We start from the raw sequence: 23,820 nt of genomic DNA, 5'->3' as shown, positions 1-23,820 counted from the left end.
CAACACACAAGCAACAAGCCACGAAACTTACGAGCTCGAGGAGTGTCGCGCCACTTGGCCACCATTTTTTCACTTGTTTATACACGCTGCAATACTTGTTTACCCCAATTGACTGATGTACATCAACTTCGAATTACGATTATGGACCACTTCATTATTGTAGGGGCTCACAGTGATTTTGCTCATGAAACCAATCATGCACACTATGCCAAAAAACAAGCCCTTTTATTCCGTGCCTTTAAATGTATAGACACTAGTGGGCAACCATGCCAAAACACACAAATTCATCCTCCTTGACATTGTATGCATTTCCCCTCTTCTTCTTCTTCGAGTCACCATCCGTCTGATCGGTGTCCTCGGGTTGCTGGATGCCCGTTACCGCCTCTTACTTCGCCTGTGGCGAGTAGTCATCCTCAATTTGTTTGTATTTGTGGCTGCCGTTGTTGTGGATCATGTTCATCTTAGCCTCGTCGGTGGCGGCTGTTGAAGATGGGAGAGGCATTTGGTCGAACAGTGATTGCACACTGAGGGAGTCCCGGACTAGGGGGTGTCCGGATAGCCGGACTATCATCATCAGCCGGACTCCAAGACTATGAAGATACAAGATTGAAGACTTCGTCCCGTGTCCGGATGGGACTTTCCTTGGCGTGGAAGGCAAGCTTGGCGATACGGATATGTAGATCTCCTACCATTGTAACCGACTTTGTGTAACCCTAGCCCTCTCCGGTGTCTATATAAACCGGATGGCTTTAGTCCATAGGACGAACAACAATCATACCATAGGCTAGCTTCTAGGGTTTAGCCTCCTTGATCTCGTGGTAGATCTACTCTTGTAACACACATCATCAATATTAATCAAGCAGGGCGTAGGGTTTTACCTCCATCAAGAGGGCCCGAACCTGGGTAAAACATCGTGTCCCTCGTCTCCTGTTACCATCCGCCTAGACGCACAGTTCGGGACCCCCTACCCGAGATCCGCCGGTTTTGACACCGACATTGGTGCTTTCATTGAGAGTTCCTCTGTGCCGTCACCATCAGGAAGGATGCCTTTTCCCGTCTTCAAAGACGGCACCGTCGTCAAGGGAGCTTTGGCCGCCGGCCAGACTATCCGGCTAGGCGATTTTCTTATGACCGCCTGTTCGGCCACCGCTCCGACAATGACCTCTCAGGTCATTAAAAGCGATCTTCATGTCAGCTTGAAATTCGCCGAGCAGCTAGATCCGATTGAGCTCTCCTCCGTAAACGAGCTCTTGGATCGCATCGCCGCCCTGGGAGTCGCTACCGACTACGATCAGATTGGGCTTAAAACCGATCTGAGAGAAATTAACTCTCCCCAGGTTACCCACCACGCTGTCGTGGTAGAGGAACAATGCGGCGACTCCTCTTCTATGTTAAAAACCAACTATGTTCGGATTCCCGATCCCTCCATGCCGGATTCCCGCGGAGGGACGGACGCCAATCAAATACTGAACCTAAAGTCAGGCATCGGACCAGATTTGTTGGAAAGCATCCAGCAAATCAAGCTTCTGAATCCGGAAGCTTCTTGGCCTTTGAGCCTCAGATTGGGCGGGGTTCCGAACTCGATTCCACCCACCCACCCAAACATAAGCGATCTATCTCAAATACGGCAAGAGCCCGATGAAACAGTACATTATTACTGGGCCAGATTCCTCCTGGTTATGGACAGGATAAAGGACTGCCGCGAAGAAAGCGCGATTTCAATTTTCTGCAACAATTGCACGGACAAGGGAATCATAAACGCCATCAGTCATCGCGAAGTTACACGCTTCGCCGACCTAGCGATCATTGTACAAAAATACTGTGCGATGGAGAGTGCCTGGAAAACCGAAACTAGGTTTTGGGACAATCCGGCCCTGAATACAACCCAAGTCCGAAATAAAAGAGTGCGTCATACTCAAGCACCTGGGTTAAAAACCAAAAAGCAAAACCCCCCTAAAGGGTACGGAACCGTACTGGAGGGATGGCTCAACGGACCCTGCAAAATCCACAGTACGGAGGACGCCACGCCAACACATAGCCTTCGGGCATGTTGGATACTACGACAGGTGGCCAACGAAGGCTTTTTAGCCCCGGGCAACCAGCCCAGCAGCACCAGTACGGTATTAACAGTCTTCGAGACTTTCGCATCAAATAATATGCGGAAACGAACAATCCGCGGCCTCGCCGAAGTCTACCAAGTAGCAATAGCAAATCCATGGAGCGACACGGCTATCACCTTCAATGCCAGCGACGAACCTAAATTCCGAACAGCTAGAGCACCAGCCGCATTGGTCCTCAGTCCGATAGTGGACGGCTTTCGTCTTACCAAGGTACTCATGGTTGGCGGCAGCGGATTAAACCTCATCTATGAGGAAACCCTTCAAAAAATGGAAATTGACTGGAGCCGCATTGAGCGAAGTAGCACAACCTTCAAGGGGATAATCCCTAGTTGAGAAGTACGCTGCACAGGAAAAATCACACTAGATGTAGTGTTCGGCTCGCCGGACAATTATAGGTCCGAAGAGGTCACGTTCCAAGTGGCCCCATTCGGCAGCGGATATCACGCTTTGTTAGGGCGAGAGGCATTCACAATCTTCCAACTTATACCCCATTACGGGTACATGAAGCTCAAAATGCCCGGATCTAATGGAATAATCACTCTCGCCAGTGATCCAGATACAGCACTCCGCGCTGAAAATAAGACAGCCGCACTAGCCCTAGAGGCATTATCCGAAGCCCTAGCGGCAGAGGAATTAATTGCGTTGCGCTCCACGGTGGATAGGGATGATATGATACTCGATAAGAGGTCCAAGTCCACCTCTTTCAAACCAGCAGACGAAATAGTCAAATTTCAGGTCCACCCAACGGACCCCACAAAGACGGCATCCATTGGGGCACAATTAAATCCTGATGTAGAAGCCGCACTACGAGAATTCCTTCGGGAAAATTGGGACATTTTTGCCTGGCACCCTTCAGACATGCCAGGAATCCCACGCAGGCTGGCAGAGCACAGCCTAAATATCCTAAAAGGATTCAAGCCAGTCAAACAAGCTCTTCGGCGATTTTCCAAACCCAAATGACAGGCAATGGGAGAGGAGCTAGCCAAACTCTTAGAAGCCGGATTCATCCGAGATATCAAACATCCGGACTGGCTAGCCAACCTGGTAATGGTACCAAAAAAGGACAAATCCTGCCGTCTCTGCGTCGATTTCAAAGACCTTAACAAGGCCTGTCCAAAGGACCCTTTCCCTCTCCCTCGCATCGACCAAATCATCGATGCTACCGCAGGGCACGATTCATTGTGCTTCCTCGATGCATACTCCGGATACCATCAAATCAAGATGGCGGAAAAAGACCAGGCCGCAACGGCATTCATTACTCCATATGGGCCATTCTGCTTCAACACAATGCCCTTCGGACTCAAAAACGCCGGCGCAACATATCAGCGCATGATTCAGACATGTCTGGCTACCCAGATAGGCAAAACAGTAGAGGCATACGTAGACGATGTGGTCGTCAAGACCAAACACGTCGGAACTATAGTAGACGACTTGAGGGTGACATTTGACAACCTCCGAGCATATGACGTTAAGCTCAACCCGGAAAAGTGTGTCTTCGGAGTACCAGCCGGAAAGCTTTTGGGCTTCATTGTATCCGGTAGAGGAATTGAAGCAAACCCAGCCAAGATCCAAGCTCTGTCACAATTGGATATCCCAAAAGACCTCAAGCAAATACAAAAACTAACTGGGTGCGTAGCGGCTCTAAGCCGCTTCATCTCCCGTTTGGGAGAAAAGGCTCTGCCCCTCTATCGCCTCCTCCGGCGCACCGAACACTTCGAATGGACGGATGCCGCCACAGCCGGACTCGAAGAAATCAAGGCCATACTGGCAACAAATCCGGTCCTGGCCGCGCCCAACCTGGGCGAACCTATGTTATTATACATCGCAGCAACACATCAAGTTGTCAGCGCGGTACTCGTCGTCGAACGAGAAACTGAAGGGCACAGATTCCCTCTTCAAAAACCAGTGTACTACGTATCCACTGTCTTAACTCCATGCAAGTCCCGGTACCCGCATTATCAAAAGATAGCGTATGCGGTGTTCATGGCATCCCGGAAGCTGCGACACTACTTTCCAGAGTGTTCCATAACGGTGGCCTCCGAAGTACCTCTCAACGATATTATAAACAACCGCGACGCAACGGGCAGGATTGCAAAATGGGCCATTGAGCTCTTACCATTTGACATAACCTACAAACCACGGCGAGCTATAAAGTCACAAGTCCTGGCTGACTTCGTCGCCGAATGGACCGAAGCCGAACTCCCTAAAGAGTACGACATGTACTCCAATTGGATCATGCATTTCGACGGATCCAAAATGCTGGCTGGCTTGGGGGCTGGCGTCGTCTTGACATCCCAAACTAGAGACACAGTCCAATACGTACTTCAAATAATGTACATGGACTCCAACAACACAGCCGAATATGAGGCCCTTCTACACGGCCTCCGGATGGCAATCTCCATGGGCACTCAACGCCTAGAGGTGCGCGGGGATTCAAACCTCGCAATATCCCAAGTAAATGGAGACTTTGACGCCAAAGATCCGAAAATGGCAGCTTACCGCAACGCCATCCTAAAAATGTCAGCTCGATTCGAAGGACTCGAATTCCATCATGTAGCCCGGGATAATAACCAGGCAGCAGACGTGTTAGCACGCATTGGTGCAAAACGTGACGCCGTCCCTCCAAACATCTTCCTGGAACGGCTCTTTAAGCCATCCGTATTATGGGAAGAGAAGTCTGGAAATAACAATCCGGAGCCAGCTGCATCACCTAACTCAGACAATTCTGACACGATCGGTGGCTCCGCCAATGAAATAACACCTTCAGCCCACGAAATAATGGCAGTAATTGCCCCGTGGACAGAACCATGCCTAGCCTACTTAATTAGGCAGGAACTTCCCGAAGACCAAAATGAGGCCCGCTGCATAGTTCGGCGATCTAAAGCCTACAAGGTCCATGAGGGAGAACTTTATAAGAAAAGCACGACCGGAGTCCTTCAAAGGTGTATCTCCGAAGAGGAAGGGCGAAATCTCCTGGCTGAAATTCACGCCGGACTCGGCGGGCACCACGCGGCCGCCCGGGCCCTTGTAGGCAAGGCCTTCCGTACAAGATTTTATTGGCCGACCGCCCGGGCAGATGCTCAGGACTTAGTCCAACGATGCGTCGGCTGCCAGCTCTTCGCTAATCAGAGCCATATGCCACCCACCGCCCTCAAAACTATACCCATTACTTGGCCGTTCGCGGTCTGGGGGCTTAACATGGTTGGACCCCTTAAAGGGGGAACCCACAAGTACAAATACTTATTGGTCATGGTGGATAAATTCACCAAATGGATAGAGGCCAAGCCGATTAAAACGGCAGAATCCGGACCTGTGATAGACTTCATATCCGGGGTAGTACACCGCTTCGGCGTCCCCCACAGCATCATCACTGATAACGGCACGAATTTCACGGCCGACGAGGTTAAACTCTGGTACAAAAACATGGGCATCAAGCTCGACTACGCTTCAGTCTACCACCCTCAAACTAATGGTCAAGTGGAACGAGCAAATGGTCTAATCATGAGCGGCATCAAACCCAGATTAGTGCGGTCCCTCACAGAATCTAACATGCACTGGGTTGAGGAGCTCGACTCCGTACTCTGGGGGCTGCGGACCACGCCAAACAGCACAACCGGATTCACACCATTTTTTATGATATACGGCGCTGAGGCAGTTTTGCCCTGCGACATAATTCATGACTCACCTCGCGTGCGCATGTACGAGGAAAGAGAAGCCGAGTTAGATCGGCAGGACAGTTTGGACGCTTTAGAGGAGGAGCGCGATGTGGCAAAATCCCGTTCCGCATTTTATCAACAGCAGGCTCGAAGATATCAAAGCAGAGAAGTACGGGCCAAAACTTACAACGTTGGCGAGCTAGTTCTACGCCTGCCGGACAAGAAAAAGGACAAACTTAAGCCCAAATGGGAAGGTCCCTTCATCATTGACCAAGTCCTTACCGGCGGGGCATACCGTCTACGCAACGCATCTGACAACTGACTCGAGCCAAACCCATGGAACGCAACCCGTCTCCGAAGATTTTACGCCTAGCGCCGGACTCAGGGTTCGTCTCCTTCCTCCGTCCACCTTTCATATTTTTTCGCTGTCTTTGTTTTCCCTCCTTTCTCCTCTCCTTTCTTTAGCTCAAACCTCTCGAGGGCTGATCTGCGCTTTGTTCGCACTTACTCGATGTGCTACTCGCACTCGTTATACCTGGGGGCTTCTTTAACAGAAGCTTAGTTATACGGGCTTCATGCTCAACACATGTGTCATACTTCCGCATGTACCTTTTATTCACCATTATATGCATCGATATGACTTAAGTTTTGGCCAAGCTGGGTTGCCTGGCTCCTGTGCTTACCCCTACGTTCTCGATTGTTCGGCTAGGAGGTAAAGGGAGCACCTCTGCGATTGTTACTGCCGGGTCAGCCGGATGTGTACCTCAGACTGGGTGAAGCCGAAAGCTAGCGTTCTTAAGAGAATATTCGGTCGGTGACTTGAAAGATGATTTATTACTTACTTATTTATTTGCCCCCAGATGCTTTTTCTGCTATTTTCGCAGTCCGGACATGCACTTTAGGGCATGCCTCCCCAGGGAAAGGAACCCTTAACGGAACTATTCTCCCTGGAAGATGTTTCTTACTAACCATGTAATATAACATAGCTAGTTGGGCACTTGTCTGATAAAGCAATTATGACCCCGACGCCTTGTCTCCACGCATGCCCCGGTTCTTCTATAACTGTAAGGGTATTCGGACACACTCCGGACTGTTGGGTCCCGAGGTTGAAGCGAACATGTCCGCAAAGACAAACGATCTACAATCCGGCTAGAAGGCATTTTACATGTCATTTCAAATTACATCGTCAAACTGACTGATTGTACTCCTCTTCAATCCCATCTAACAGACTGTCTAATTTACAGTCCTGTTGGGAATATTTCGTGGCCAGCTCTACTTGGCCGTACATCAAGCTCACAGGGATCTCCTTCCCATCAGGCCCCGCAGGTCCGACCTCGGCCATGTGGTTTGGGTCAGCCTTCGGATACCACGTCTTCACCATGGCCCAGGCCTCCCTGGCGCCTTGACGGCAGGCCGATATCTTCCACAGACGGAGGCGTCGCCGTGCTCCCTGAAGCTTCTCAACAAGCGCTCCAAGGCCCTCGGGTAGGGAGACGGAAGGCCATAAAGCCTGCACGACGCCACTCATCGCCTGCCGAACACGTTCGAGAAGTTGCACCAGCTCAGGAAGTTGGTCACCCGTTGAATCAGACATTTCCTCCGCAGGGCGACCTGTGAGCACACCTACAGAAATATTTCTGTCAACCGACTTCCTCGCCGAACTCTTCTTTTCAAAAGAGTTTGCTCAAGAACTTACTATAGATGTTGCGACGAAGCCGCTGATTCTCCTTCAAGGAGCCAGACAGCTGGGCCCGAACACCTTTTAGCTCTTCTCCAAGCTGGGTGTGGGCATCTTGGAGTTTGTTCCTCTCCTGCTGCACCTTCGTAAGCACCCTCTCGCCGGCCTTCAACTGGCGCAGTAGTTGTTGCTTGTCCAGATCTAGTCCGGCGCCCTCTGCAATATTATTGTTAGACTATACACACACGCCGCATTTTGTTCCCTACTTCTCTTTTCAAAAGTATGAATTACCAGAGGGGGTCTCTGTGGCTCCCCCGGCAGCGGCTAGTGCGGCCTCAAGTTGGGCCTTGCACTCTTGAAGCTCCTGAGACAGGTGGGTTCTTCTCAGTAAGATCCTGCATAACAAATGATCCTTAAATCAGTTAGTTTTAACTATTTTAAGTCTCGGGGGCTACTGGCATACATAGCCATTAAAATTCCTTACCCGTATGTCCTTTACATACTGCTCCATGGCTTTGGTTAAACCATCTTGAGCAGCACGGATGTGCGCGTCTCCCGCATTAAAGGCATTTAACGCCTCAGGGGAGAAACACACGTCACGAAGAACTGTCCGAAGGCGCCTATGATTCATGGCGCTCTCCACCTCAGACCTGGTGGCGGACAACCTGTCGGCATCCTCCGTTGGAGGAGCATCCGGCTCGCACCTTGCGCTCGCCTCCCCTTCCGGACCAGGCGTTGGAGCCTGGCTGGCGGAGGCTTGGTGGGCACCCTCTCCGGACTCAGTCCGGCGAGCGCTTTTTCTCCTGGAAGAATCATGAGCATTAATATGCCTCCCAGGAGTTTTTCCCTTAAAGGACAATGGTGCGCCATACCTTTGCGGCGACGTTTCGATTCGCGCCGCACTCCTCTTCCGCCTCCTGGGCCGAACTGACCTCGTTTGGTCGGTCGCCGCAAGCTCGGCTTCCTGTCGTGAAGGCACCGCCTGCCGAGCACCATTGGTGCGCGGTGGTTAGAAATAAGCATTAACAAAGCAACAGTGTCAGAACTTCGGTCGTACTCACCTGGGAAGCCGGACACAAACCAGGGTAGTCAGCCGTAATGGCGACCAAAGCATTATCTATGCTGAGCTGGTGGAACACCCCGTCAATTAAATCCACCTTTATGTTCGGATCCTCTTCGGAAGCCGGATCAAGGGATCTTCCCGGATCCTCGGGTTGTGGAGCCGGACTGTGTATGCCCTCCACATCCCGACGCAGTTCCTGCGTCAAAATCATAGAGTAAGGCATCTAAACTTCAAAAGCACGGGTCGAATGAATAAACGTTCGCTTACCCAGCTCCGAGGGTTATTCATGGAGAACCCATTCAATGGGCTCGTCTGGAGAAAGTCTTCCTTCTCCCCCTTGTACAAGCCGGACAGGATCTTCACCAGATCCGCGGCCGATCCTGGCCCCTTGCGGCCATGACGGGTGGCGTCGTTCTCCCCGTTGAAGTCCCACATGGGGTGGCCCCTATATTGGAGTGGCTGCACCCCTCGCATAATGCACATGGCCATGATTCCAATCATGGTCAATCCGGAGTGGGCCAGTAACCTGATCCTGCCCATCAGATAATGGACGCTCCCATCATCCTCCCGTTGAGGGCTCCGTGGGCGCCAACTCAGGCGTTTCTTCAAGGGGGCATTGCTGAACTCCGGGAGGCCGATCCGAACTGGGTCCGGCAGAGGAGCGTCCTCCATATATAACCATTCCGAAGGCCAATCTTCGGACGCCTTCTTCAGGGTGCCGGATGGATATCCGGTCCCGGCGATGCGCCATATTTCGGCTCCGCCCACTTGATATATCAACTCCTCGTGAGAACGGGGTACGAGGCAAAACAATCTCTTCCACAGTGCAAAATGGGGCTCGATACCCAGGAACAGCTCGCAAAGAGCTACAAAGCCCGCGATGTGCAAAATGGAGGCAGGTGTAAGGTGGTGAAGCTGGAGTCCGCAGAACTCCAGGAGCCCCCGGAGAAACGGATGTATGGGAAATCCAAGTCCCCTTATTAAATAAGGGACGAAGCATACCCGCTCCCCTTTGGAGGGGCTGGGAACGCTCTCCGCCTGCTTTCCACCCCGGAAGGTGGCCAGTCCGGCCCGAACCGGAACCATGAAGGCTGGGGGAAGATATCCCTCGGTTTGGAGCGCCACTAGCTCGTTGTGTGGAACTGAGCATCTCCCCCAATCTCCTGGCTTAGGGCTGGGAGCACGAGAGGAGGAGCCGCGTCGACTGTCCATGATAGAATGGATTTTTGTCAGAGGCGCTTCGATGAGTACTTGCGGAAGGAGGATGGTGTGAGTTGGATCTAGATCCTCACCTCTCTTATAGGCGGCTCGTTCCCACAGCTGGGGGGGAGAAATGTAAAAATACCCTAGCTTTTCGCATTCATACGACACGTGGAAGAAGGCCATTATTGGGCGTAGAAGCCAAGGAGCGCAACATTTATGAGGAAGCCGGACACTGTTCGACAGGAACATGAAGTTTGAAGGAGAACCCGCCTTGCAACACCGAAGACAACATATGCGCCGGGCTCGTCGTCATTGAAGCCTGGTTCGGGGGCTACTGAGGGAGTCCCGGACTAGGGGGTGTCCGGATAGCCGGACTATCATCATCGGCCGGACTCCAAGACTATGAAGATACAAGATTGAAGACTTCGTCCCATGTCCGGATGGGACTTTCCTTGGTGTGGAAGGCAAGCTTGGCGATACGGATATGTAGATCTCCTACCATTGTAACCGACTTTGTGTAACCCTAGCCCTCTCCGGTGTCTATATAAACCGGATGGCTTTAGTCCATAGGACGAACAACAATCATACCATAGGCTAGCTTCTAGGGTTTAGCCTCCTTGATCTCGTGGTAGATCTACTCTTGTAACACACATCATCAATATTAATCAAGCAGGACGTAGGGTTTTACCTCCATCAAGAGGGCTCGAACCTGGGTAAAACATCGTGTCCCTCGTCTCCTGTTACCATCCGCCTAGACGCACAGTTCGGGACCCCCTATCCGAGATCCGCCGGTTTTGACACCGACACACACCAATGAATGAGGGCTACTCCAATGGAAACTGCGAGCGGGCGTTCGTTGGTGACTCTGTGAACGTGTAGTCCGTGCTAAGGTCGATGATATACGGTGAAGGTGGACAAAGTAGGCAGTGGAGTGTTGCGGTGGTTGCTTGTATTGGGTTGCCCGTTTAGATGGTCGTCGTAGTAGTACGACGCCTTGATCTGGGAGGGGGGTAGCATTGTGATCGCATGGGGGCGCCATCACCTTCTTCCCAGGACGAGCTCCGACCGTCATTGCCTTCTTCTTCTCCCCTGTCTTCGTGGACCATCCTTGACATTTCATGGACGCGGCCAAGCGTGACCTCCTTCGGGTCTGAAGGGACCACAAACATCTCGAAGGGCTCATGTGGATCCATCGCGATTGCGGAGGATGGGGGAACATGTAGTGGAAGATCAGGTGAGGGCCAGAGCGGCGCGGGGCGGCTGCGATCAGCACGGGGAGGGCGGGCTTTCGTGCGGGAATAGTGGAAGGGGTCTCCAAATGCGCGGGCTCCGCCTCAGTTTTGGGTGGCCCAACGTTGTCGGACTCCGATGTGGCAGACGTCCGGACTCTCCCAGACCTCCCCTCAATTTTTATACTAGTTTGTGGGATTTCCAACGTCCGAATCTGTCCGAATAATTTTGATGAGCCTCAGTTAATGATTAAAAATTTCCAGACCAGCTCACTAACAATTGGCTCCCTGAACTTCAAATTTGCGGGCCAACAGACCGTGTTAAATTTGCCTTAACAATCGGCTCCATGGACTTCAAATTGTTTTATCGGGCTCTCTCGATATCCAGAGCATCTCTAGCAGATCCCACAACCGCGCGTCCCACAAAACGCGTATAAGGGCACCTGTAAACGAAATTTACGGGATGAAACATGTGGACACGAAACAGATCCCGCATTAGGATCGGAATTCAACACGATTTTGAAAGGTAGCAGTTTGCGCCATAATTAAACATAGTCATACATAGTCGGAGTTCGCCCGAGTTCCACACATAGTTCATACAACTTAATTAAACATAGTACAACAGTAAATTAAAGTAGTTCATACGCGGGTCCACTTCTAATTAAACATCACCTGGGTTCTATGCGTCGGAGTCGCCCTTGTCGCCGGAGCCGTCCTCGTGTGGCGGCAGCTCGTTGCCGTGCAGGGTGTGGTAGATGAGGCTGGAGGAGAGCGTCTACTGGAGTTGGTACTCCTTCCAGAGCTCCTGCATGCGCCCCACCGCAGCTACATCACCGTCCGCCTCGGCCTCCCTCGCCTGCCACCATGCCGTCTCGGTCACCAGGAGCCGCCGGAGGGCCGAGGCGAAGATCCTCCCGAGGCGCTGGAAGCTCGCCCACGCGCACGACCCGGTGCTGCGAGACTTCGCGCCGTGGATGCGCGTTGCCTCCCTTTGCGCATCCATCACAAAGAGAGCGGAGGGAGGAGCTGTCGGCCTCAGCGTCGTTGCGACACTTGCGGCCGGCGAACCCGCCACGCCGACCAAAACCGTTGCTGCCGCCACGCCCCGCACCCGCAGTCGCCATCGCTGGAGATATCTGGTGGCCGAAGGTGCCGAAAATGGCTGTCGGAGGGGAGATGATTTCTCGCTAAAGGGAGTAGGTTCATGGCGGAGGAGGGTTGGGGATTTATGGGACGGGAACTCTAGAAAGTGCCGGCAATTGAATATAGCAGAAACGGGGCAGTTTACGCGAAATCACTAATTAAGGAGTACTCCTTGCGGAGATCACTCCAACTCCCTCGCAACCTGGGAGTTTTCCTTTTTTTCATAGATCCGTTTATTCAAAATGTTTTATCTCTTAAACCGTGCGTCCAAATCTCGAACTGCTTTCGCCATTGGATTCCTCGCGCCGAGATCTTCAAAACTAGATCCCATGTTGATAGGTTTTGACGAACTTTTTTTCACGAAAAAACCGGATGAAAAAACCGACGAAAAAACCGAACCGGGAACACGGATTTTTTTTCCCTTCCCGTGCCTCTGACGAAATCACAACCGTGCCTCTCGCGGAAACAAAATCGTGCCTCTCACGAAAGAAAAAAAAAAGAAAACACATTTTTTTTCCTTTTCCGAAAGAGGCACGCCCGTGTCTCTCGCGAAAGCACAACCGTGCCTCTGTCGGAAGCAAAACCGTGCCTCTCGCGAAAAAAAAACAGAAAACACGTTTTTTCCTTTCCGAAAGAGGCACGGCCATGCCTCTCGCGAAAGCACAACCGTGCCTCTGACGGAAGCAAAATCGTGCCTCTCGCAAAAGAAAAAAAACAGAAAACGTGTTTTTTCCCCTTTCCGAAAGAGGCACGCCCGTGCCTCTCGCGAAAGCACAACCGTGCCTCTGGCGGAAGCAAAACCGTGCCTCTCGCGAAAAAAAAAACAGAAAACGCGTTTTTTTCCCTTTCCGAAAGAGGCACGCCCGTGCCTCTCGCGAAAGCACAACCGTGTCTCTCGCAAAAGAAAAAAAAACAAAAAACACGTTTTTTCGCCGTTTCCAAGAGGCACGGCCGTGCCTCTCGCGAAAACAAAATTGTGACTCTCGCGAAAAAAAAGCATTTTTTTGCGCAAAATTTTTTTTTGAAATTTTTTTTGGTCGAAAAGCTAGGGAAGACCGGTAAAAAACCAAAACGTCAAAAAAACTCGGGAAAAACCTTTTAAAAAGCCGAAAATGCGTGCGTAAAAATAAAAAAATATAAAAGCCGGAGGGAGCATCCAGAACGCGACACGTGACGAATGACTGTGAGCGCGCTAAGTGACGTTGATCGTTGCGAGGCTCCCGAAGGAGCGCTCGTTAATTAATTGCTCCCCAGTTTACGAGCCTCCTCCAAAAAATTTACAGGCCATGGCCTTTTTCGTGGATCTGATCGGGCCGGTTTATTAGGCCATCCTGTATAACATCCCGTAAAACGCAGTTTGCCGGAGTTATGCGAGATCTGCTAGATAGAGATGCTTTTACCCGAGTATCCGACTCAACCCTGATATGCGCGATATGCACAAAGTATCAACAAATTCAAATTTTCTTCTGAAATAAAACTGTTCCGGCTGAGATCCACAGGTGCCGTGCTTTTTGCTCAAAGGAAAACAAAACACAAGCAAACAGGAGGTGAACGACGCACCTGCAGCAGGCAAGGCAACGTCGTCCCTCCCCCCTCCCTCTCGTCTCCCCAAATCCGAGGGCCTCAAACCCCAATTCTCGCGCTCGCCGGCGCCTCACTCCACCCAAGCACCGGCCTCCAACCCATCCGCCGTCCTCGTCCTCGTTCCCGTCCTCGTCCTCCCCTCTGCTGGGTTGGGTTGGCGGGCGCGGAGTGGAGATCCCGCCGGCCGGAGTGGTCATCTCCCCCGGTAAGTCGATTTCTCTTCGATCTCCGTCTGCCACCTATCTCCGCCGGAGCGAATGCGTCCATTGTTTGGCGGCACTGGGCGATTTTCTCACATCTTGTATCTCTCGCCCGCCCGGCGGCCCCCTTTCCCCATCGCGTTTCCTAGGCAGCAGGCCCCCTTACGGCTGAGCCCGCTCGGACGAGTTCCTTCCTGAGCTGCTGCCAGATCCGGCGTGGTAGGTAGATTCGCGTGTCTGGATCCAGATGAGATGCTGCTCTGAGTTGATTCGCCATGCTTTGAGGCGATCACTTCCAAACCAATCAACGACATTCTATCTCTGGAAGGCATTGGCTAGTCAGCATCTTCGCATCACCATTTATGCAGCATAAGGACTACTTGCTTGATTAGTTATGTTCACTCTTAAGTCCTGTCGCTCCCCGTTTGAGCGACAAGTAATATGGATCGGAGGGAGTATTATGTTTTTTTTTCTCCGTGCTAGTTTTGAATTTGAGTAAGTCAAGTGTACCAGTAGTTCCAAACAAAGAGAAGCTTCTCAACCTGGAAAATTATTTGGGACAAATTTACACTTCTCCACTTTATGGAGAGAATTGTGGATTTGTACTAAAGTTGTTTTGACATATAGAAAATCCTCCTGAATAAGTTACTGCCGCAGTTTGATGTACATAAATTTAATCATGATGAATCTCCAGGTGGACTGTATCATTGTTACCAGCCACAGCTTTAGAAGAATGATGCATCTTGTGGGCTTATTCTTTCTCGATGGACCGGTGGAAATTTGTTGAATTGGAAGAGTTACTGGTCTGGTAATATGTCACTCCGACTTCCACTTCCGCAAGGGCTCTCCTTTTTCAAAAGTGTTGGGTGGTTTGAAGACAGTAAGGTTGATTCAGCTGCCAAGCAGCAGTTGTCTCCAAAATTTAAGCTCCAGACAGACAAGGAAGTGTATAGACCTGGTGATTCAGTTACCGCGACTATCGAAATCTGTAGTCCCGCTAGTTTAAAGGATGAAGTGGGGGCAGCGTCAGGTGGAGATGTCACATCTCTCTTGATAGATGGGCTATCTTTCGAACTTAAAGGAATTGAGAAGTTGGATAGCCAATGGTTCTCTGTTCCAAAGCCCTTACCAGGGTCTAAGCAAAGGAGAGGTATTTAACAACCTAGCTTTCATTTAAATAACTGATCAATGTGTCTTTTATTTTGTTTGTGATAACCCTCTTGTGTTATAATTGATTATATAGGTGAATATTTGTTTTTGGATTGTTCGGCACCCTCATTAGTCTCCAAAGTAATAATAGCTTCGGGGCAAACAAAAACGTGTAAGTTATCTCTTGTTTTGGAGGATCAATGGAGGTTGATAATGCACTTATCATGTAATGCTACATTTCTAGATTGCTTGAAACGTAAAGTAAATATTGTTCATATGCTTTACCTCCATTTTTCCTAGTATTGTACGACATGTTAGTGTAATACAGTAATTTGAATTTGCTTTGCTTCTTATTCTGCAAATCACCTGTCTCGTCAACCACCCTGTGTTTGATCTTAAATATTAGTTATTGATCTATCCATGTTCTCATTTTTCACATTACGTCAAAATCAAACTTTAAGCATCCATGATTCTACTTGTGGATCAAAGTGAATACAGTTTTGGCTATACCTCTGTTACGGAAGGTCATGACTCATGACTATGAGGATTTACTATTTAGGGATATGCTGCTTGCATGTTTTTCAAACACTTTAGGAGGGCCAGTTCCTGTTTTGCCCAGGATCTTCAGTTGACAATGGATAATTTCCCCCTGTTAACCTGCTCACTTAACTAAATCCTCTGCATCATGTGAAATACAATGGTCTACATTTTTTTAAAAGAAATTGCAACTCAGCTCTTTTTTTTTGTGCAGATATTGTACGTCTAGAGCTCCCAAGGATTTTACCACCATCATATAGGGGCATCAGTATTCGCTATATTTATTATGTTAGAAGCACATTGTTTGGGAGATTGATTGACTTGGGTAACGAGGATCAAACTAAAGGCAATGTAAATAGTGCGGTTCAGCTGGTGAGTTTTCTTCTTGTAGTTGGCATAAAATTCTACTCCTTAAGTTCAGACAATCTGTGCTGAAATCAAATTGACCCTAGTCTTGTAAATATTATTCTTTTATTAATTTAATTGCAGTAGGAGCCTCTCCTTTGCTGAAATGTTCGAAGCTTTGATTTGTTGACCATCCATAATTTCATTGGTGATTTGTATTATTCTTCAAACTGAGTTCTCTAGCCCGTGACTTGTGTGCATGTTTAGCGGATGTACTAATGCGATAATTTTGGATCTAAGATTCTAATCTAACTATCCTAGCAAGATAATATATTTTAAAACTAAAGCCCATTGTTTACATATTAAATTTTAATGTATGATTAGAAAACCAAGTAAATACCTTGCAAAATGGGGTGTCACAGCTCAACCTTCGGCCTTCTATTGATTACCCCTACATCCTTCTATCCAAGGGACACAGCAAGATGGTAGTCAAGTTTACTGAAGGGTTAAGAACATACAGTATTTTAGTAAACAATCTTACTTAGTGTTAAAAATTTTAGTCTTAAACTCATAATCACACATGTCTGGAGTTTTAGGGCATGAGGACCTGACTTAATTCGAAAACTTAATCTTGGAAGTGTAAAACTAGAACCCCACAGAAAGACATTGACTGATATTGGTTCTTGGTTGACTATCCTGTAGCATCAGAAGAATACGCCGATAATTTTTTTCTTTTATTTTGTTTCTTGTCTGCATGTCTCCATTATATTGTGATGATGGGAGGCAACTGCAGGCTTCCATATATTTGAGCATTATATGGTCCATCTAATTCCTCTGTTATACTAGAAACACCAAGACTAATGTTAATTTTTCTATCTACTTAAAGGAGAATTTGATAGTCAATGCATGTTTGTGCTGCTTAAGCTAGCCTTGAGCTGAGTTCTTTGAAAATTCTCTTAACCATTGTACTGAAAACAACATGATTCCATTTTCTTATTTCTAGCATCATTCTCTACTTCATACCCAGTCTTGTAACGCAATTATGGAAGTTTCGGACATTAAAATAAGCCAAATGTCTCAGAGCGATAGCTTAAAATTGAATTCATTTCTGTAGGAAACCCGAGTCCCATTGCAGATATGTGTTTCCCAGAAAAGCAGCAACTTACTAAATGAAGAAGGTCAGTGATGTAAATTCAATAATTTAAGGCTCTTGCACTTCAGTCATCCTGTGTATTACTCTCTGCTGCATTTTAAAAGTATGTTGTTGATTAAACTACTTTTCTGTTAAGTAGTGGATTCACTCACTGAAGCATGCGGACTTACTTATTCACTGAACATGTGGGTTACATAGCTTTTGTGTGTGTGTGGGTGGGCGCATATATATATTTTGGCAAGGTTGGAAATAATTATTAATTACGATACTGTATTTTGTAACCATCATGAGGTGCTCAATAATGCCTTTTTTATTTGTATTGCTACACCCACTCCTCACAGGTTACATCTCGTGCTGTGATTGTTATATGGATCTTTTTGAAGTTTTCATAATCTTAACATCTTTGTGCGGTTGGTACATTTGTGCTTTCGTAACACCTTATCCTCAGTGGTGCACAAGTGATTTTGTTCAACATGGATACTCTTTATATCAATTCCAGTTTCACCGGGGTTCCTATAGATGACTGAATTCCAGTGGTTCCTTCTTTTAGGAAAATACATGTAGCTTTCTGTTTTCAACCTTTCATGAAAACCTATATGCACGACAGTCGTAAATAATATAGTAGAGACTGACACCACAATCCTGTTTAAATACGTACATGGAAAACAACAACTGAATGCTGCAGAGTTGTTACTGGATGTGCAACAGCAGAATTTTAGTGATACTAAACTGCATACTATGTTAATCCTCATCAATGCTAAACTGTTTACATATCTCAGGGAGTTTTCCACTCTCAGTTGAGCAACTGAGTATATTTTGGAGGGAAAAAGATGATGAGTCAGAATGGGTGAGTCCTTATTTAGCTTGTAACCCATCTCTGAGATTTCATTGCACTTAAATTACCTTTTATCCGTTTCTTACACGTTATCTTGCATGAGTTTGTTTCTACAGTGATATCTTGTATGAATTGTCCGTAGTTATTTTGATTACTTAAACAAGGACATATCAGTATGCAGAAGATCTGTAGTTTGTAATTTTGTCAACTGATGAAAATGTTAGTAGGATCTGAACTGTTTTCCAATGTATGGTATTTTTCATGTACATAGTAATTATCGACTAATCATGCTAAGCAGTGATATCCGTATATTTCCATGATTGTTGTTTCAACCCATGCTGACATATAATATTCTTATTGCAGATCAAAGCAAATGATAATACTGATCTAGAAGAAGGATATGATAGTTCGAAAGATGAAGTTTCATCGGTTTCCTCATATAACCCTTCCAAATCAAATACGGACTTTCCCATCAGGACCTCAACATCGACGCTCTCCTTATCATCACGTCTCTCCATGAATGAAGCATTGTATTCTCAGGGAGAGCGCCCCACTTTCCCGTCATATAATGCAATTCCTCGATTCTCAGTGTCCGAGATTTCTGATGACCATGGTGGAGGTAAGGAGTGAACCTTATAGTTTGTGTGGGACTGCAAGAGCTGTGATATTCATAAGGAAACACCAATGTTCCAATACTGTCAAGTTCTGCTCTACAGGATTCTATCTGCCTTGGTGCCTCCTAATGATTAATTCTGTCTACACTTGCATATTGTCATATTAATTATTAGTGTTTTAGCTCCCAGTTTTCTTTTCATGCACAAGGACCTGTTTTCAGTTCTCCTTTTTCTTTTCTTTTCAAATTCAATTTGACTGGGCTTATTCCTCTTCCATTTCACAATGAAATAACAAGTCTTACATTAGTCAGGTCTCCATGAGAATGCTACCTATTTGTCCTTTCTGTAAATGTTTAATGGTAAATATTTGGGTGTTTATAATGAAGTAAATGGCACAAACAGGACCGGTATCACCTCTAAGGAAGCTAGATCAATTGCATTTGGATCGTCGTCCATCAAATGGCGAAAGATTTTCTCTAGATTCTGATCGCCCAAAAGATGACGTTGGACTCCCTCTCACGCCAAAACATGTTGAACCATCTGGATGTAAGCCACCGTGTCTCAGTTATGGAGTTATTTTAATCCATCATTGCTCCTTTTGTTGTAAATTACATGCCATATGACAAACATTGATTTCCAATTCTTAGTTGCACATTCAATGTTTTGCAGCAGAAGGCTTTATGAGAGGAAGATCATATAATATACGAATAGATGATCAAGTCTTGCTTCGTTTCTCACCAAAGAATTCTGACTCAACTTATTACTTTGGTGATATGGTATTTTAATTACCCTTATTGCGCTTGCTACTGGCTTACTGCTTTGTTGTTGGTAGATTGATTATCTTATTTTGCCGATTACAGATTGGTGGAGCACTCACTTTTTTTCATGGAACTGGAACGCGGAGATGTCTAGAGGTAAAAGACCGAGTTTAATAAATTATTATGTATTGAACTGGGATTTAAACATATAACTAGTTAATGTGTTTCACAGGTATCTATAACCTTGGAAACATCAGAAACAATTAATCCTCGTGTAATACACCCTTCACGAAGGGTCTCACCGACAATAACCAAGGTACCCTTTTTGCAGCTTGTGTTGTGAACCATTATAAAATTTGTACTATGTGCAGTCAATGTTTACTCGTTTAGCATTAAAATCTAATTTGATAAAACATTTTAAAAGTAATCCTTGTTGTACATGTTTCATTCTATGACTTACAGACTGAACTTTGCCTTTAGTCCAAATGATGAGTCATGTAAGATATATTTCTCAGTGTTAATGCCACATGGCCTACGCTTTGGTCTCAAGTCTTAACAAGTTCATGAAACTAGTACAAGGTTGTGTTTGATGGTTTAGCTACAGGGGTATCTCCATGATCAGATGCCATTTGTGTATGTAGTTTGATTAGGATGTAAACTTGATTTTGTTTGTTGGGATTACTTTAGATGCATGCCATTCCAAAGTACCCAATCTTGATAAATGGTACAATGAAGTTCCACCTTCAATAAAAGCCTCTGCAAAATCACCGTATTCACAAAACTTGCCAGTAGCCTTTGTATTTCACATGTACTGGATGCAAATATCCTTGCCTTCTATGTCTCTAGGTCCTTCACAATGTCTGCAATGATGATGATTGTGTGTTGGCTGATGTGAGACAGTAGGGTAAAAAGGCAAATGTAACTGGGTGATGGCACTCATGTTGGTTCACTGTAGTTGGAGTAGGTCTGCTACCATCCGCCCCCTGTGCAGCATAACACACAAATCATTAAACCTATGACAGGATGCAGTCGCCATCTCCACCTTTGGATCCAAAGTTGGATGCAGCATGAATCGCACCATCTCTGCATTGAAATCAAGCTGCCGCCGCCCACTAATACATCCCCACCACTAGACCCGAACACCAGCCAGCTTTGTGGTAGTTATCACGCTCCTCTTTGAGACTGACTGCCTGATGAGGTGGCTAGCTGTAGCAGGTTGTTGTGTTCGAGGCTCAACCTCTGCAGGGTGTGTGTGCTCACGTCTCTTCTTTAAAACAAATGCCACCAGGAGCAAGTCCCTGGTTGGTCATTTTAAAGTTCGAGGAGGTCAGAGATGTGAGGTTGCTATCGATAGAGGCTAACCAGACAAGGTGGCTACTAGTGCAGCATTGGCTGAGGTCGGATGTGCCTAGGGGTAGGTGGGAAAGCATGACCCTCCGTTCCAAAAACTTCTTTAAGTTTGACTTAGTCTGTAGAAAAATATAGAGTTAAATGCACTGGAGGTCCTAAAAGTTTCATCGGGGTGTCACTTTAGTCCTAATTCTTCCAAAATGCACCTTTAGGTCCTAATTCTTTAGTAAGTGGTTCACCTGAGGTCCTTTTTTCACGAGTCGCTCGTTGACCTGCCCGCGTAGCACGTTGACCCATGCCATGTCGACAGAGGGCCCAACCGGCCGGCGAGAAAAATACGTTGGCGGTCCTAAAAGTTTCTGGGCAGTGTCACTTCAGTCCTACTTCTTTCAAAATGCACGTTTAGGTCCTAATTCTATAGTAAGCGGTTCACCTGAGGTCCTTTTTCGCACGATCATTCGCAGACCTTCTTGGTTGCGCGTTGAGAGAGAGAGAGAGAGGGAGGTCCTTTTTTCACGAGTGCTCGTTGACCTGCCCGCGTAGCATGTTGACCCATGCCACGTCGACAGAGGGCCCAATCGGCCGGCGAGAAAAATACATTGGTGGTCCTAAAAGTTTCTGGGCAGTGTCACTTTAGTCCTACTTCTTTCAAAATGCACGTTTAGGTCCTAATTCTATAGTAAGTGGTTCACCCGAGGTCCTTTTTCGCACGATCATTCGCAGACCTTCTTGGTTGCGTGTTGAGAGAGAGAGAGAGAGAGAGAGAGAGAGGGAGAGGGAGGGAGGGAGGGAGGGAGGGAGGGAGGTCCTTTTTTCACGAGCGCTCGTTGACCTGCCCGCGTAGCACGTTGACCCATGCCACGTCGACAGAGGCCCAACCGGCCGGCGAGAAAAATACATTGGTGGTCCTAAAAGTTTTTGGGCAGTGTCACTTCAGTCCTACTTCTTTCAAAATGCACGTTTAGGTCCTAATTCTATAGTAAGTGGTTCACCCGAGGTCCTTTTTTGCACGATCATTCGCAGACCTTCTTGGTTGCGCGTTGAGAGAGAGGGAGGGAGGGAGGGAGGGAGGTGGCATGGGTCAACATCTAAACGTGCATTTTGAAACTTTTAGGACCTCACATGAACCACGTACTAAAGAATTAGGACCTAAAGGTGCATTTCGGAAGAATAGGACTAAAGTGACACCCCCGATGAAACTTTTAGGACCTCTAGTGCATTTAACTCAAAAATATATTAACGTCCACCACATCAATTTTGTATTATTGTATTTGTCATAGAATATATTTCAATGCTATATATATTTGATGTTGTAGATATTAGCATATTTTTCGAGTTAGTACTGTTATTAGTGGCATTTTTCATAGTTGCAATTACATATCTAAACAACCATCTTTTCAAGATTGAGAAAACAGAAAAGGAACTGTGCTGATGCCCTCAAATATTCCCATGATAAGTCATCAACTCGTGATCGCCAATAGATAATATGATAAGAACTCTTTCTGTATTTACCTTATGATGACAATAATAAACATATACCGGCAATTTCAGATGCCACGAGTCCTTGGGCCTTGTACAATACATTGATTAGAGAGGTGCTTGGGAAAAGGAACCGATTTTTTTGTTAAGCACCGATGCTTATTTGTATTGCACAGGCCCTTAGGCACCTCTGCTATAGGAACAAGCACCGATGCTTAATCAATATTCGGTTTATTTTTACAAACAACCTGCCTAAGCTATGTTGGTCTATTTGAATATCAATTTCTATTCTGTAAAACGCTAACCTGTGTTATTTTGTGATCCAACATTGACTCTCTGATCAGGTACACAGCGAACATCATGAAGTTGTTGCAGATCTTCACCAGACAAGTTTTCTCTTCTCAATTCCTATTGATGGACCAATGTCATTTGCAACCTCAAAGGTTTCTGTACAGTGGTCCCTTAGATTTGAGTTCTTCACAACTCCGGTCGGAATGGACTCATCAAGGTATGGGACATGATGATCTTATGGAGCAAATTTTGTAGTTTGCTGCTGCTAGCTTTGAGTGGTCAATTCTGGTCTCTCTTTGGCAGGTATGAGCACCCGCTTCTTGTTGAGAAAAGAGAGAAGGGGGACTGGGTCCTCCCAATAACAGTTTATGCACCGCCAATGCGTAGACGAGCTACTCATGGAAGAAACGATAGATCTGCGTTGGTTGGAAATCTTCTCAACTCATGAAGGTATGCAGTCTGTCTGTCATTGGATTCTTGCCTGTCTCGCCTTTGCCAAAGGTGTTACTTAGTGAAGCCAGAAAAGTATGCAACAATGTCAAAGTAGTTGTTAACTGTGAGTTCTTAAATGATCAGTAAATTTTTAGTACCAACTGAAGTGTCCCTTCTTACCGAGCCGCAGTCTAGCTTCTGGTTGATGTATAGCTCTAGGTTAATTGAACGACTTGTGTTTATTCCATTTGGTTTCTTTACATTTCTGTCCTAGTTCTAGCGGTTACATTATCTCTGTTATTATCTCTCCAACTATATTGAAACGATTGATGTGTGTTAACTTTTCCCTGTAATACGCAGATAATCTGAATACCCTGCCCTCTTGTATCTTACCTCAGACGCATGAGTTGCTGCTATCATTTGTAAATCGGTACCCGTGCACCTTCGGTGAGTACTACTATCTGTAATCTGGCATGCACAACTGGGCCAGGTCATATGTGTAAAATACCGAGAAGGTTTTGAAGAAGCACACTGAGTGAGGGGAAACTTGGGCTACACAAATAGTCTGCTTCGGTCTGATGTTCATCACCATAGAAGAGAACAGGAACCGTGGAACTTGATTTACGTGATGCGGACATCAGTCGTGCAAGATACTACACCATACCGGCCGTTAGCGCATCCAATGTATACCTTTTTACCAATGAGCTAGCTTTTTTGTGTTGCTTGATTAAGCGATTATACCCGTGTGGTTGGTTGCATATACTTGGGATATCTTCCTTGTAATTCCATTGTTTTGTGGAAAGTATACTTGATTGTACGCACGCTGGTTGTCCGGACTACGAGCACATTCTTGGTCCTTGACGCTGCTGTCTCAGAGTTGCAGGAATGCTCGTCGAATGACTCGTTTACTTGTGAATAGATAGTACTTATCAAACCAAAGTTTCTGTTGCAGATGGTAGTACTCCCTCCGTTTCTAAATATAAGTCTTTTTAGACATATTT

The 23,820-nt window shown here is 46.9% G+C and overlaps 1 protein-coding gene across 1 annotated transcript; it reads left to right on the top strand.

The window, feature by feature from the left end:
* Positions 1-13,593: 13,593 nt before the first annotated feature.
* Positions 13,594-23,636, top strand: LOC123156522 (uncharacterized). The gene is made up of 14 exons (XM_044574645.1): positions 13,594-13,881; positions 14,571-15,026; positions 15,120-15,197; positions 15,777-15,934; positions 17,022-17,085; positions 17,840-17,907; positions 18,259-18,514; positions 18,912-19,055; positions 19,179-19,285; positions 19,370-19,423; positions 19,500-19,583; positions 22,441-22,604; positions 22,691-22,837; positions 23,180-23,636. Exons 2-13 carry the CDS (start codon positions 14,690-14,692, stop codon positions 22,833-22,835), a joined length of 1,659 nt encoding a protein of 552 aa, XP_044430580.1. The 5' UTR covers positions 13,594-13,881; positions 14,571-14,689; the 3' UTR covers positions 22,836-22,837; positions 23,180-23,636.
* Positions 23,637-23,820: the final 184 nt, after the last annotated feature.

Source organism: Triticum aestivum, chromosome 7B (assembly GCF_018294505.1).
Source record: "Triticum aestivum cultivar Chinese Spring chromosome 7B, IWGSC CS RefSeq v2.1, whole genome shotgun sequence".
Classification (NCBI taxonomy): domain Eukaryota; kingdom Viridiplantae; phylum Streptophyta; class Magnoliopsida; order Poales; family Poaceae; genus Triticum; species Triticum aestivum.
Note: the sequence above shows the minus strand (reverse complement) of the source record. Positions and strands in the feature narration are given on the sequence as shown.